At 46.5% G+C, this 16895-nt stretch overlaps 1 protein-coding gene across 1 annotated transcript; it reads right to left on the bottom strand.

Moving 5' to 3' along the window:
- Nucleotides 1-793: 793 nt before the first annotated feature.
- On the bottom strand, nucleotides 794-13865 carry Mpc1 (mitochondrial pyruvate carrier 1). Its single transcript, XM_057763092.1, has 5 exons — nucleotides 13668-13865; nucleotides 9270-9273; nucleotides 2102-2198; nucleotides 1476-1608; nucleotides 794-1294 (listed from the first exon to the last, which is right to left on the bottom strand). Exons 1-5 carry the CDS (start codon nucleotides 13736-13738, stop codon nucleotides 1270-1272), a joined length of 330 nt encoding a protein of 109 aa, XP_057619075.1. The 5' UTR covers nucleotides 13739-13865; the 3' UTR covers nucleotides 794-1269.
- Between the last annotated feature and the right edge of the window lie 3030 nt (nucleotides 13866-16895).

The following is a 16895-nucleotide window of genomic DNA, read 5'->3' as shown; positions in this document are numbered from 1 at the left end:
TATTTCCTCCTTTGAGTTTCACGACGAACTGTTTCCTGAGAAACCGTCACAGAACTACTGACTTGCTAAACTTAGGGACCCCTCTGGGTCTCATCTGTTGGTCTATGCTGGGACTCTGTAGTTCTTTGTGTCTTTGGCTGGAGTTCTTTCTCTTCATGGTTACCCTTGGGAGTTGCTCAGCTCAGTCTTCCTGATTCAGACATGGAAAATCTTGGGCACTTTGCTCAGTGCTAGGACTATTCAGTCAGAATTTCCCCCAAATGTTGAAGGAACAAGATTCGAATCCACCAAACCTGCAGGCGTGACTCCTGAGGACCAGAGAGGCCTAGGAAGGTTATGGCTGCCATTCTATAACTGCACTTTACATAATAAACAAAACAGAGGAAACCGGTAAATTTAATGAAACAACCCGTGGCTCCTAGGGCTGGCGTTTCGGGTGTCTGTGTCAGAAAGGGGGCTGCCTGGGCTGTGGCGGCAGATGCAGCTCGGCAGGGGAGAGCCTAGGGTGGGGCCTCGGGCCCTGCCAGGGTGTCAGTGATTCGCATCGCATTGTCGGAACCACCATCGCCCACCCCACCCTCGCCAAAGAACGGTCTACTTGCTTCAGAAGACTGTGAGGCCCTAAGAGCGAGAGCAGCAGCTCAGGCGTGAGAACAGCGGAAGGAACACCCCTCCGGCTCTCCATGTCGTGAAGTCACACCGACAGCTCTCAGGAGTCCCATCTCTCTTCTGAGACCATCCCTTCAGATGGTTAGATCTGCAGTTTCCTAACCACTCAACATACACACTCGAATAGCAAATATTTAAATCATTTATTGCCATTAAGTTACAGATCTGAACCTGCACACTATGGAAAACACTTATCACCACTGGAAAGTATGGGCAGACGTGTGGCCGACTGAGGGATACACTATAGTCATTAAAGAAAAGTCAAGAATGTAAGTGCTTATAGTTATAAAACTTTGTTCCTTAGATTTTTATTACACAAATCCCAATAGATAATATACACATTACTACAGATAAAACCATCATTCAAAATTATTAAATTAGTTGCATATTTTGAACTACTCTTGATGAAGACAAATTTTAGCATTGATAAGGCAGGAGAGAGTTGGTTGAGAAACTCTCGGCTTTTCTATAATGTTGGCATGGTAATTAAAGGTAGCATTCCGTGTTTTCCCCTCAGCAAGACCATCGATGCAGATGCGACCTGTGGCGTGGCAGCAGTGGCTGGGGCTCTGTCCCTTTCCAGAGCCGATCCTCGCACCACTACGCAGCTGCCTTCTTACTCATCCTGGAAACAGAGAGAGTTCAATAGACACAAACCCTGCCAGCCTCAGAGGCCCTGCGCGCTTCAGAAGACATTTCTGTAACATGGTTTTCTGACAATGGCACATCCCATTTCACTGAGGTTTTATGTTCTCTTAATCAAGTTTCTCACTAGCTCCTCAAAGCAATGTATTAAATGTGCTTACTCGTAGTTGATGAGCCGTGCTCCCTGAATCAGCTGGGCCACCTCGTTTGTTACGTGGCACGCAAACAGAAGCCAGTTTCGAGGCTGCACCTTGTAGGCAAATCTCATGAATGTCAAAGAATAGCAACAGAGGGCTGTAAAAAACCAAAACAAAAGAGCGTGAATATCTCGGGGAGGCTGACGGCTGCCAGAGTGAAGAAAAGAAGCTCTTCCTTAGCAGATGGCGACGGCTACTGCTTGTGAGCTTCGGAGGCTGGGGGCTCTGGAGAGTCCACTGTATCGCAGCACGTCTGCTGTTTATTACCACCGACACATTTAGGAACGTGTATTAGCAGGAACAAGTGGAATTCAGTTCTTGCCAGTTTTGCTGTGTGTCAGACCTTTTTATAGCAATCCTTTGAAAGAATTGCTACTTACACTTTCCCCTTTATCTGTATGTTCAAATACTGGCATCACGTAAACACGTGACACCTTGCCAGATCAAGTTTATAATAAAATCTGTTGGCTGTGAGGATGACGAAAAGTCACACTCTTCATGTGACTTCCTCATCGCGACCACAATACGTGGCGAGACGTGCAGGAGCTACATCCCGTGTCACAGCCTCCTTCACCTCCGCGTGTTCTTACCGAAGGTCATCCGCCCACTGATGATCTCCGGAGACTTCTTCATGTCATTGATAGCAGCAATGGGGAGACCCCAATTGGCAACTGGGCCCCAGAAGTGCTGTAATAAACGAGAGGGGGAAAGGAGGAGTCAGAGTGAAGCCGTGAACACCCACCTTCCCACCACCTCTGACCAGTCACAGTCCACGACCGTTTGATTGTTCACTGTTTCCCTGGTCAGTTCTTCAAGGTGAGCCCAGAACTAAGAAGGACCCGGCTGTTTATTCAAGCTCCTCCCCAATTTCCACACTACAAGTCAGTGATCTCTGAATACCCAGCTAGAGAAGGAAGATGATACTTTTGACAGAGTCTATCCTTACAGAACTTAAGACTTGTTACAACCACTGTTAACATCCATAATGTTTAAATCTATCAAAATGTTTCCCCTCAAGTTTTCATTAAATTATCTACTAATAAAATGCAGAGCATAAACTGGACCTTTTTCTAAATAAAGGTTCATAGTACGAAGGAAAGAATACTATTTTTAAAGATTGACTCTTTTGTCTTTTGTTTTTTAAGACAGAGTTTCTCTGTGTGGCCCTGGTTGTCCTGGAACTCACTTTGTAGACCAGGCTGACCTTGAACTCAGAGATCCACCTGCCTCTGCCTCCAGAGTGCTGGATTAAAGGTTTTTTGAGATACAGTCTCACTATGTAGCACAGCAGACAACTCACAGAGATCTGTCTACTTCTGCTGGGGTTAAAGGCATGCACTACCGTGCCTGGCTTAAAAGATTTTTTAAATTATGTGTATATGTGTTAGTGTGTGTATGCGTGTGTGGGGGTATCTACAGGTCTAAGTATAGGTGACCCTGGAGTTCAGAAGAGGGCACCAGACACCCTGGAAACTAGTTACAAGTGGCTGTGGACCATCCAACGTGGGTATTGGGAACAGAACTCAGATTCTTTGCAAGAACAGTACTTACACTTAACTGCTGAGCTATCACTTCAGCTCTAGTAAGGAATGTTCTCCAGCCTGTACATGAACTATACTAAGATCAAAGAACTTGAAAATCTACAGACAGGGTCTCCCACCTTAGAAAATGGCAACTGTTTGAAAATACTTTTGAAGTAATTAAAAAAAAAAGCAGATAATCTGATAATCTTTCATTCTAAAATTGTATCTAAAGTAACCAAAATTAAACTGTTCAATAGCAGCCATGTCTAATTTATTTTAATTTCTAAGGCAAAAAAAATGTACTAAGCCCAATGTTTTTGTCACCTGAATGCATAGAGTCTGAACACACTAACTGGTGAAAGTGGCTGTCCCTGGACTCCCAGCTGACACGGCCATGGTGAGGAACAGAGACTGAAATTCTAGACTCTGCTTTGAGAAGAGGTCATTACAATCTTAAAATCCTCCAGGAAAACAAGGGCAACACAAGAAAAATAACCTAGGACCACATTTGGCATACTAGGAGAATACGCTGGAATGCTAACCCAATAAGCTTAAATGTAAGTTCTGAGGCTCATGCTTTAATAATTATGAGAAAATTTCTATCCAGCCAGCATAAGGACTGCTCAACTTAACGTGAGTTATAATCTCTGTGGCCAGGCCTTGTTGGTTTCTCTGGGTGAATCTCTGGGTGTCTGTGTTGAAAACTAGTCTTCATGCAGTCAAACTCCTATTACCTAGGTAAGCTGTTCACTGCTCATGTCTTAGACACTAACTTTCATTTTCCCCGTATCCCCAGGCCTTCGTAAGGTTAAGTTCTTACTCTTTTACTAGCCTTTGGACTGCTCTCCTACTGTCTCCTTATTAGATGTTGCTTCACCCTCAACTCTATTGCTCCACAATAATGTTGCTTTTCCTCCTTTCTTTCTTCACTTGGTCCATTTCCATCTCTTTCCTGTTAATCTCTTCCCACTGCTTTGCACTGGATGGTTGTCTTGATTTGATATCTACAGTATGACGCACAGATTGTTACGTCCGTAACAAAGCCTGAAGCGTTCGTTACTCTATGAGGGACTTACAGCCCTTTCTACCAGATATAACCTGCCTTCTGCCCAGGGGGGACAGACGTGGAACAGATCCAAAGTTGTCTAGGCGCCTGAAGGATTTCTAGTTCAGCTAAGAAACACACAGAGAACTATGGCACTGAGCTACACTTAATACATCCCTTAAACACAGGGTGCTGGATGTGATGCTCACGCCTACGTCCCAACACTCTGGCATCTATGGCAGGAAGACGCTGAGTTCAATTCAACCTGGCCAGGTGTGGTAGTACACACATTTAGTCCCAGCTTCGGGAGGTAGAGGCAGGGGAGTCTCTGCCAGTTTGAGGTTAGCCTGGTTTAACTCATCAAGCTCCAGACCAGCCAAGGCTACTTAGAGAGACCCTGTCTCACAAACAAAGGAATGAATGAATGGTAAGTTAGCCTGGTCTACAGACAGACAAACACATAGCAGAAATCATTTCAACAAAGAAAGCTTCAATGCATATTCTTCATCTGGTATGAAAATGTAATTCTCTCTTCCCGGCTCGGAAATATGTGTCTGGTCTAGGTTGCCAGAAATTGCAGATAATTTATGGAAAACCAAGGAATTTTGTGATCAACATTTATCAATTATATGCAAAAATGTTACTTTGCTATTTTTATTGTAGCTATAAAAAGTTCAAACAAGGAACAAGCTCATGGTGTGGGATCTGTCACATGGAAAGCAAGCCATGGAGACCACCTCAGTCTGCCTCCCCATCCCCCTCTCACCAGCTGCCAGTTCTAAAGGGGCTCTAAGTACTGAAGCATTGCAGGCTGTGGTCTACAGAGGCCGGGCCCAGGAGAATGCTTCACTACAGCTTACCATCGAGCGTGGGAGTCAGGCCACCCCACATGCCTGGTGTCTGTAACTCTATTAAAGCAGAAAGTCCACAAGTGCCCAGAATGGATACAATTTTCTTACCGTACTATTTTGTGGAGTCACCAAGGTTCAGACAGAGAAGACATGGAGGGAACAAAACAAAGAGAAAAAGAATCAGATACTTCCAACAGTTCTAGTCCATCCAACTCACATGCATTTAAGTTTTAGTCACATGCTAGCAACACAGTCTAAGTGAGGGCTGGCCAGATGGCCCAGGGAGAGGTGCCTGTCACCAAGTCTAACAGCTGAGCTTGATTCTCGGGACCTACACTGTAAGGATGGAGTGAATCCCATGTTGTTCTCTGACCACAAGTGAGCTACGACATATGAACCTCCTCACATAAAGTAAGTGAAAAACAACTTTTTAAGGAATCATATGTAATAACAAGTGAAAAAAAAAACCTTCACTCTATGAAAATAAGCTTCATCTTTAGTGTTGAGCTGCCTAATAGAAGTACAATGTGAATGCTGGGCAGTGGTGGCGCAGCCTTTAACCCCAGCACTCGGGAGGCAGAGGCAGGAGGATCTCTGTGAATCTGAGGCAATCTGGTCTACAGAATGAGTCCCAGAACAGTCAGGACTACATAGAAAGAAACCCTGTCTCAAAACAAAACAGTCTGGGTGGTGGTGGCAGATACATTTAATCCCAGCACTCAGGAGATAGAGGCAGGAGGATCTCTGTGAGTTGGAGGCCAGTCTGGTCTACAAAAGCTAGTTTCAGGACAGGCTCCAAAACTACAGAGAAACCCTGTCTCGAAACCACCCCACATACAAAAAAAAAAAAACAAAAAAAAACAAAAAAAAACAAAAAAAACAAAAACAAACAAAAAAAAACCCCATGAAACAAAAAAGACTTAAAAAAAAAGTTTTGTGGGGCTGGAGCAGAGATGGTTTAGTTAGGAGCATCTAACTGAGCTCTGTCTTGCAGAGGACCTAGGCTCCATTCCCAGCACAAATGGCAGCTTACAACTATCTATACGTTCAGTTCCATAGGCTGCTATGCCTTCTCTTTGCCTCCATGGGCAACTGCATACAGGCTCACAAACATATACATTAAAAAATCTTTCAAAAACAAATCACAGAAATCTGAAAAGTGAGGGCTCGAGAGATAAATCAGCTATTCTAGAGAACTTGAGCTCTCTTGGGTTGGGCAGCTCATAACTGTTGATAATTCTAGTTCCAGGGGGTCTAACACCCTCTTCCAGCCTCCACAAGCACCCACACATTTAGTATACACCCATACAAACCCATATGTAATAAAACAATTTAAAAAGCAATGTTTCATGCCTTAGGCACATGCATTTTATGTGTTTAAAAATATATGAAAAGCACACCTGTGCAGAGCCACACTAGGAAAAACTGTGTTCCCCATTATGTAACAGTACATGCTTTACAACACAGAAGTCACAGCTTGACATGGATGGTACAGTGGCAAGCGTGGCTACTTTCAATGGTAACTTGGGGCAGTAACATAATGTTTTATTTTCTCTTTATTTGGTCATCTGCTGTATTTCAATTGACTATGAAAACATTACATTTGGGTGACACATGCCACATACTGACATACCAGACAAGGTCACCAGAGTCCTACTGCCCTAAAAACCCTTGCACTCTGCCTTTTCATCCTTCTCTTGCTCTGTCTTTTCCAGAACGTCACATAGTTAGAATTTGTCCCCATTTGTTTTCTGTTGCTGTGATAAAGACCACAGCCAAAAGCAACTTGAAGAGGAAAGGGTTTATTTTATCTTATAGCCTACAGCACATCATGAAGGAAGCCAGAGCAAAAACTCAAGGCAGGAACTGAGGCAGACAGAACCACTGGAACACTGGTTACTGGCTAACCCTCCATGGCTTGCTCAGCCTAGGACTATGTGCCAGGGGTAGCACTGCCCACAGTGGGCGGAACCTACCGTATCATCAATCAGTAATAAGAAGATCAGGCCAGTCTGATGAGGGAATTCTTCAAATGATATTCTCTCTTCCCAGATGACCCTAGTTTGTGTCAAGTTAGGCCTGACTCAGGGTCCCAACAGTCCAGATTTGGCTACTCATGGTACTATTAGGAGGTGTGGCAATGCGGAACAGGTGTAGTCTTGTTGGAGGAAGTGTGTCACTGTAGGGGTGGACTTGGAGGTCTCTTTTGCTCAAGCTTCACTCAGTGTGAAGCCTGTTGCCTTCTGATTAAAATGTAGTCAGCACCATGACAGCCTGCATGCCGCCATGTTTCCTGCCATGCTGATAATGGACAGAACTTTTGAACCATAAGCCACCACCTCAATGAAATGTTTTTCCTTTATAAGAAGAGCTGCCATGATCACGGTGTCTCCACAGCAATAGAAATCCTAACTAAGGCACAGCTCTAAGAGTCCAATCAAAGACATAACCGTGAAGCAGTTTGTTCAATACGGTCACACAATGGGAACAGGGGATTAATATTCTAAGAGCTACCTTTAAGGTACTGGCAATAGCTGGAAGATTACAGTGGGGAAGGAATAAAAGCAGAGACAAGATGTATGCATAGTAAGCAGTGGTGGTCAGTTGTGTTCTGGTTGGTCATTTCTCAGGTCTGGTTCTGTGTAGTCTTGCTGTGGAAAATTACTGTGTGATTGTGGGTGGGTGGACAGGGGTGCTCAGCAACTGCCGTGAAATAATTTTTCCCACTTGAGGGGAAGAAGACGACTAGGTAGCTTTAGGATGGAGCAGCTTTGCATTACCAGTTTTAGACTAACGCTCCTTAAATAATTAACATGTTTACTGCAGAGCTGGGCAGGAATCTGACCTCAAGTTTAAGGTAGCAGAGAAGACGGATGCAGAATGAAGGCAAAGATGCTTTTCTGTGGGTCCACATTGATGTGCACATACATGATGCAGGCCAGAAGACAACCTCAGCTGTTACTCTTTTCAGGAGCTACCCATCTTAGTTTTTGTTCGTTTGTATTGTCCTGGAGTGTGCAAAGTAGATTAGGTACACAGACCAGCAAACCCCAGGAATCTGCCTGTCTCCACTGCCCTGGTGATGGGGTTACAGGTGTGCCACCACACCCAGTCCCATCCCCCTTTTTGAGATGGGGTCTCATTCTGTATCCCTATCTGGTTAAAACTCACAGTTGCTATGTAGACCAGGCTAGCTGTGAACTTGAAGAGACCCACCTGCCCCTGTCTCCCAAGTGCCAGGTTTAAGGGAATATACCTCCACACCCAGCTTCATGTCAGCTCTTTTTAACAAACATTCTAGACAGCAAATCTGTCTTAGTTAGCATTTCTATTTCTGTATTAAGTGATAAAACACCATGACCAAAAAGCGACTTGGGAAAGAAAGGATTTATTTGGAGTACACTTCCAGGTAATGGCCCAGCATCTGAGGTTGTCAGGACAGGAACTCAAGGGACGCGGGAACCTTTAGACAAGGGAGGAACCAGGCTGTGTATTAGCTTGTATCCTGGTTTGCTCAGCCTGCTTCCCGTTAGAATCCAGGACCAACAACAATGAGCTGGGCCTCCCGCATTATCACTAATTAGGAAGCTCTTGTACAGGACTGCTCAGTCCAATTTTATGGAGACATTTTCTCAATAAAGGTTCCCTCCTCTCAGAAGTCAGCACAAAACTGAATGCTCACCCCAGGCAAATGAGAATCTTTAATTCTGCTTTGGTTGCCCACCAGATATCCTTTTGCAGGCTCAGAGCTTTTGACAAAAGCTTGAATCCTGATTACAGTATCTTGAACTGTATGTTATTTTCAAGTTGACTTATTTCATTTAGTGATGCGAGCTTAAGTTTCCTTTATATATTTTTATGATTTTGTAACTGATTTCCTTTTGGCCCTGAACAATATTCTACTGGCTGGACATTCCATTAACCACACATTCACTGAAAGACAACTTGTTTGATGCCAAGTTTGGACAGTTATGCATAGAGTTGCTATAAATAGCCATATGTAGGACCCTGTGTGAAAATAAATTTTCAAGTTCTCTGTTTCTATCAGGGGTATGATTTCTGATACATAGCAGGAGCAGGTCAAGTTTTGTAAGAAAGGCAGACCTGTACTCCGGAGAGGGTCCATTTGTACTTCTACCAGCAGTGAAGAGTTCCCATAGCTCCAAAGCAGCTCCGGAACTGCCAGAGATGCATGTTTGGGTGACGTTTCTGCTACATTCCACTGACTTCCTATGATGACAGGGGCTGAGGAGCAACTTTCCCAGGCTGACTTGCTGTCTGGTGTCTCCATTCGATCTGTTGCGATGCTCAGCCAGCTTCAGTTATCTCAGGAACTAACAGTGCTCAAATGCCTTTAGATCTATTTTCTGTTTCACACAGCAGACATTTTAACATTGTTTTCTGAGACAGGGTCTCCTTGTGTAGCCCAGACTGGTTTGGAATTCTCAATCCTCATGCCTCCACATCCTGTGTACAGCATTTACAGGCATGAACCACCATGCCCAGCTGAAATTTTTAGTCTTAAAGAAGGTTAGTTCACCCATTCTTTCTTTGATGGATCATGCCTTTGGTATTGTATCTAAAAAGTCATTGCCAACCCCAGATAATCTAGTTTCTCTCCCATAGTCTATAGTTTGCACTCTATGTTTAGATCTATAATTGTGAATCGAGAAAACATTTTGTTAAAGACATAGGACGTGTCTAAATTTTTTTTTTAATGTAGATGGCCAGTTGCCGGCATCATTTGTTGAAGACTGTCTTTGCTACATTATTTTGCCTTTGCTCCTTGGCCAAAGTTTAGTTGACTGTGTATTTACTTATGGCCTGTCTAGGCTGTGCCATTGATCTGTTTGTTTAGTCCTGTGTTAGTAGCACAGGTTTGATGACTGCAGTTTCATACCAAACTGTAAAACTGGGCAGTGTCAGCCTCCCCACTGTTCTTCCTCAGAACTGTATCGGTTACTCTGGGGCTTCTACCTCCTCATACTAGCTACTCATCTACTAACTTACTGTTATCATCTCTTGGTGTTGCTGGGCACCAAACTCTACATGAATTCCAGAATCCATTTGTTGATTGGCAGTGCACTGATTCTGTCAATTAAACTGGGAAGAACGGAATCTTGGACACCGAGCCTTTCCCTCTGTGGACTTGGAGTAGCTCCGCTCCGTTACCTGGTTCTTCAGTTATCTTTCACAGCTGTTTTCTTTGATAGCTCTCGTGTATAATTTTGCTAGATTTTTTTAATCTACATCTATTTCACTTAGGGCTAGGAATATGGCTTAGTGGGAGACTGTGTGTTTAACACGCACAGGCCCTGGATCCAATCCCAGCACCCAACATCAATGAGGCTTCAGCATTTGAGTAAATGCTGCTGATGTAAATGACAGTACATTTTAATTTCAAGTTGCATTTATTAGTTGAAAGTAAATAGAAAAGCAACAGACCTTTAGATATTAAATTGTACACTAATTATTATCTTATTACCTTGCTATTATCACTTGTCAGTTCCATAAGACTTTTGGTCCTTTGGGATTGTCTATATAGACAACTATATCATCTTTACGTTCTGTTCCATTCTTCCCAGCATACACGGCTATTTTAGAGAACACAGTTAACTGTAAAATCATTTATAACTTAAATACTTTTATCATATGAAGAGGATCCAACCAGCAGCCTGAAAGTCTTATTTATAACACTATTTAAATGGGATAATGTTTTTTAAATAAAGTAAACTTTTTCATTTATTTTATATCCTGACCACATGGGATGAGATTTTAAGGTTGTCTGGATTGTAATTCTGTATTTTGCTAAAAATGCTCACCTATATTTCAATTTTTAAAAATATTTTAGTTGTAATTTAACAATTAGAACCCGTGTGAAATGGTAAAGACCTCAGTAAACTGGATAAACTGGACTTTCCAGCTATCCAGAGACTCACTATGGCTAGGTCAACATTTTCATTGTCATTAATTCTGAAGGTCAATAATAGAACAAGAAAGTGCTGAGAGTCCAAAGGCCAAATGTGAGAAACAGTATTGCAGAAAGAAGGGTGGGATGGGCAGAAGGCACCAGGCTGGGTATGGGTGGCAGAGGCAGGCAGGTCTCTGTGAGTTCAAGATCTGCCAGGGCTAGAGTTCCAGGTCAGTCATGGCCACACAATGAAAGCTTGCCTCGACCCCCAGTCCCCCTAGGAATCCAAACCCTGCTCTCTTCCACGGCCATTTCTATGCCCCATTCTTCCTTCCGTTTTGGCTTCACAAGCTGGGTGTTCAGAGGACCTCAAGTTTTCTGCTTGGTCTAAATATCAGTTTTCTCCAGCGGCAGGTGAAATTCTGGGTTCTTTCCACTCTATTCCATGTTTAGGATGTGTTCTGTTATTTCCACCACAACTTTCCACTTAGGTAAATAATATAAACTCTTCTTTTATTTTTATTTTTTTTCGAGACCTGGTTTCTCTGTAATTTGGAGCCTGTCCTGGAACTGGCTCTTGTAGACCAGGCTGGCCTTGAACTCAGAGATCCGCCTGCCTCTGCCTCCCAAGTGCTGGGATTAAAGGCGTGCGCCACCACCGCCCAGCTGATAATATAAAGCTTTCCAGGGAACTCAGAAGTTAAAGTCAACTTAGAATAGCATACTTAACTTGAGAATATTCACTGGCAAGAGCTCATTAACCTCAGAGTTGTGAGCATGTGAGTGGCTGTGCGTGTATGCACGTGTATACAGTCACCTCTGCTCTAATATATAAACTCGAAAATAAACCTCTAGAACAAATCTTGAACTACAAGGCTTACCTCACTCATCTAATTTAAACAAAAATCTAAGAAGACTGAAAGAGAATAAAGGGCTGTTTTATTGTCAGTAAGGTACATAAGGAAATAGTTGCTTAAGATGAAGACTTTGAAGCCAGGTATGGTGGTAGCACACACCTTTAATCCCAGCACTCAGGAGGCAGAAGCAAATAAATCTCGGCCTAGTCTACATAGTGAATTCCAGGACAGCCAGAGATATGTAGAGACCCTGTCTCAAAACAAACTAACAAAAAACAGAACTAAAAATAAAAATAAAAAGGATGGGGAGGTGACTCAGCAGTTTGGAGTACAGCTGCTCTTATAGGCCCGGTAGTGGGCACACACAGGTCAGGTGGTGGGGCGCACACCTTTCACCCTAGCACCCAGGAGGCGGGGACAGGAGGATCTCTGTAAGTTCCAGGCCTGCAGGGGCTACCATAGAAATTTGTCTCATAAATAAATAAAATCATGTTTGTCCAGCATTGCAGCCACTAATGCACACGCACTCAACTTCACAAAGCGAGGAGGCGCCAGGACTGGCTGGCCTAGCAGGGTACAAGGAGCCCTGGGTTTCCTACCCAGCACCACCTCAACTAGGTGTGCTGGCACATGCCTGTCACCCCAGCACGCAGGAGGGGGCAGCGAAAGTATCACAAATTCAAGATCATCCTGAGCTATATAGTGAGCTGGAAGGCCAGCCTGCATTAAATGAGACCTGTCTCAAAAAAAGAAAAAAACGTTTTTCGAATTCTAGAAGAGCTTCAGTCCAACAATGTGAACTGTCGGCAGGCTGCAAACTCACGGAAGCTATAGTTGGCGATGGATGTAATGAAGGAAATCATTCACAGAACACAAAGGACTAGAGCCGCATCTCCACACAGCACAGAGTCACAATTAAATCTCTATTTATAATGTATTCTCCCTTCCTAAAGTCAAACCAAGTCGTTTTGAGGGTGGTGTCTAGAAGAAATAACTGAGAATATATAGGGTTAAGTTCTAGAAAGAAAAATATTTTCCTAGGGAAGAAGGAGCTAAAAGTTAAACAGCACTTATGGAGGTTTAAAAATCACAAGAAAATAAAATTATGCTTGGAAATATTTTAAACTGTTTCTAAGTCTTATGAAATACTTATAAATAGAAGCAGGCAGCGGAAGATTTTACGTGAAAATGAATTCTAGAAAGTGCCCTCTTCAATCGCTCAATGTCAAGCCTCCCCCGACACACAACTGCAAGGAAAAGCCCGCGGCTCTCAGACAGCTTGGCTGCAGTTCACACACACTGATCGGAAGGAAAAACGACCTGGATGCGGCGAATTCTAGCTCCCATCACCCAGCTCGGCGCGTCCGGGAACATTCCAGCACCGCTCCCGCCAAGTCCCAGGCCCGTGACGATGGGGACACGAGGAAGGGGGTGGTGGCACCCAGTGTCCCCACGTCAACGCACGCAAGGGCACCTCGACTGCCTGCACAGGGGCGGCATTCGCCCGCCCGGTCACGAGTGGGAGCGGCGTCCCTACAGTCACCCTAAGTCTGTCTGCTGTCCGGCACCTGCCAGACTCTAGGTCGCCCTGCCCCGGAGCGCCGTCCCCTTGGTCACCCGCAGTCGTCCTCTTGGTCATGGGAGAGAGCAGAGTCCCTTCCCCTCGGTCATGGGTGGGAGAGGCGTCCCTTCTGTCACCTGCAGTCGTCCCCAGGTCACGGGTGGGAGCAGCGTCCCCTCGGTCACCTACAGTCGTCCCCAGGTCACGGGTGGGAGCGGCGTCCCCTCAGTCACCTGCAGTCGTCCCCCTGGTCACGGGTGGGAGCAGCATTCCCTCGGTCACCTGCAGTCGTCCCCCTGGTCACGGGTGGGCGCACGGTCCGCCCGCGCGCGGCTCGCCCACCTCGGCAGCGCGCCGCAGGGTCGTCCCGTGGCGGGCGGCTCCCCCACCGCCTACCCCGAGGCTCACCTCATGAGATAGTCCCGGAAGTCTTTGCTCCGCACATAGTCGGCCGCTTTGCGCACCAGCGTCCCAGCCATGGCCCTGCGGTCGGCGGTGAAGCCGCTATCCACACGGATGACACTGGCGTCGACCCGGCGCGGCCCTCGGCGTTCTCGCCCTGCGCCCGCCTCACGACACCCGGGGACGCCTTACGGCCGCCCGGCGCTCCGCCAATCAGGACGCGCTACGCTGGAGCGCGCGGCCCGGATTGGCTGGCGCGCCCCACACACCTCCTGCCTGCCCCCAAGGGCGGCGCGCTCCTGCGGCTGCGGTCGTAAAAGGGCCCGGCGGCGGGGGCCGGCTGACGGTTGCTAGGCACCATAAATGACACTTCTCTGCCCGCGGGCCCGAGCCGGTCTGCGTGGACCTTGGGGGCACGGCGGGTAGGTCGGGTCCCCGTCCTCCTGCTCCTGTCCCTCTGCCCAGCCGGCGACCGCCGAGATCCTGCAAGGCGGCGGCGACCGGCTCGGGCTGGAGTCACCGAGAGCAGAGGAGGAAGGCAGTTAAAAATAGCACGGAGCCTCGGTCTCCAGCTGGGTGGCTGCCTACGTGTGCAAAAGGGAAGGTTACGTAAGTCCCCTCCGTGTGCACACTGGAGCATTGGCTGGGACACCCACCTAAGCCTGGGTTGGGGCTCAGGGCCACGCCCTAGTCATGGCGAGCGCCGGAGTGCAGAGCAATCCCACACTTCCTAACGACAGAGAAGGCGCTCGAATCCCCTCTGCTTTAAACCGGGTCGCACAAAGAACACAACTGCCTTCAATCCTCGCCCGACGATCTCAGGTGGTAGGACCGCTCCCAGCCACACCTGAGTAGACCTCCCTTTCCAGCCAGCCCGTCTCCCGGGTTCATTCACGTGGCGGTGTTTGTTTACCAAAAGCAGACTGAAGACGACCTATTCGCCCTCTCTGAAGAGGGTTGGGGTTGTGCGTTCTAACGTGGTACTCGTTGGAACCTTGGCTGGGTTCCACCTCCAGCACTGTTCCTAAAACCAGGCGGGGTGGTGAATTAGGGAGGTGGAGGCAGTATAATTAGAAGTTCAAGGTCACCACTGCCTGGGTTCTCAGGGAAGGGAACTGGGTTGAATCCAGTCTTATAGAGATATTTTCTCAATTGGGGTTCCCTCCCTAGCCTGGGCTGTAGGCAAGCCTGTAGGACATTTTGTTAATTTGTGATTGGTGGAGGAAGGCCCAACTGATTGTGGGTGGTGCCACCTTCCCCTGGCCGGTGGTCCTGGGTTCTCTAAGAAGGCAGGCTAAGCAAGCCATGAGGAACAAGCCAGTAAGCAGCAACTTTCCATGGCCTCTGAGTCAGCTCCTGCCTCCACGATCCTGCCCTGCTTGAGTTCCTGCCCTGACTTCCTTCAGTGATAAGCAGTGGTGTGGAAGTGTGAGCCAAGTGAACCCTTTCCTCCCCAGTGTGTTTATATCACAGGTCGTGGTGTTTCATCACAGCAACAGAAATTCAAACAGACACAGAGTATATGCATTGGGGGGGGGGGAGGCTGAGAGTCTTCTTTTATCACACGAGTATGATCTGCCAGGTTCCAAACACTTGTATTTATGGCTACAGGTTACTACGGCCAGCTTCCATTTGGATGTTTTCCACCCCTGCCCCTACTCCTACCTCTAGAACCACCAGAGATCATTGAGGAATCATGGAGAGGGCCGAGAGTACATACCCTGTTGGAAATACAGGAGACTAGTCCAGCATCTGTGTACCCTTCCGAAGCTCAGGGAACATCAGGGAAAGGGGTCAGAAAGGATATAAGAACCAAAGGAAGGGGTGGGTGTTGTGGGGTACTATCATCCGAACAAAACAGCCACCGTTTTCATCTAATCAGCTGCAAGGAAACATCACCAGTGGGCCTGCTGACTGCGGACACTTCCTCAGAGGAGGATGGGGTCAAGAGGGTCATTGAACCCTCACCCAAGATTCCACCTGCTCCTTCCTTCCTTTCGGCCTTTGTGTGCAGTCCTGCCTTCACTGGACTTGCTCTCCTGGTCTCAGAGGTGCTAGACTATACAGGCTGGAGAAAGGTGATTGAAGGAAGAGCTCCATCTCTGCCACTGGGGGAAAGCCATCATCCCTGCCACTGCTTTGAGGTCTCCCACAGTGCTGTAAGCCACCCTTCACCCATGTTTTGTAAATAAGCTCAACAAACTCCTTGATTCCCTGGGTTGAACTTCAGTGGAATTATCCTTTGGATTGTCTCGGGGCCATCCCCAGGGAAGAGATTCTCAAAACATGGGCACTAATCTAATTTTCTTCTAGCTGGGTCTCACCTAAAGAGTCTACTTCCCCCCCCACACATAGGAAAGTTGGGGTTCGAGCTGTCAGCATATGAACCTCTGGGACATTCCTGATCTATGCTATAGCACCAATTACCGTTGAAGACCAGGAGACGAAAGCTTAGTGATGTTACACATAGAAAATACTTTTGAGAATAACTATAACAAGGCTTTGATGGGACCACATGCATTTTCTGTGACTTTAACCTGTTAGCGTATATGGACACACAGTATAGCAAACTCATGGTGTGGGGGAGGACAGGAATATACAAAGTATGAAACAAGGGTCCTGGATTAGTAGTATTGTTTTTGAGACGGGGTCTCGGGCTGACATCCAGCTCACTGTAACCAGCACAACCTGGAGCTTCTGTCTTCATCTGTACTACAGGTATGCACTGCCACGCCCAGATGACACAAAGCTGAGGATTAACACAGGATTTTGTTCATGTCTAGCAAGCACGCTACCACTGAGACACCCCAGCTAGGCTTCCATCACCAATAACATTTAAACAGCTCTGGGTGGTCCCCAGCACCAAGTATATATTGTTTCTCCCCATCATGACATCTCAAAGATGGCCGTAAGCAAAAGTCATGGCTTCTTCAGTGAAACTGAACTTCTGTGAGGACCAGTGCAGAGTCTTCTCTGTGAGGGCCAGTGCGGAGTCTTCTCTGTGAGGGCCAGTGCGGAGTCTTCTCTGTGAGGACCAGTGCGGAGCCTTCTCTGTGAGGGCCAGTGCGGAGTCTTCTCTGTGAGGGCCAGTGCGGAGTCTTCTCTGTGAGGGCTCTTGGACCGAGAGCTGCTCAGCTTTATCTTCTCATGGTTTTCTTTGTCTCATGAGCAGGGCTTCCGAGTGAGCTGTGGGAATAGCCTGCTGTGGAACAATGTTTCGATACACTAAATATG

Source organism: Chionomys nivalis, chromosome 2 (genome assembly GCF_950005125.1).
Source record: "Chionomys nivalis chromosome 2, mChiNiv1.1, whole genome shotgun sequence".
Taxonomy (NCBI): domain Eukaryota; kingdom Metazoa; phylum Chordata; class Mammalia; order Rodentia; family Cricetidae; genus Chionomys; species Chionomys nivalis.
This window is presented reverse-complemented; position numbering and strand designations above follow the sequence as displayed.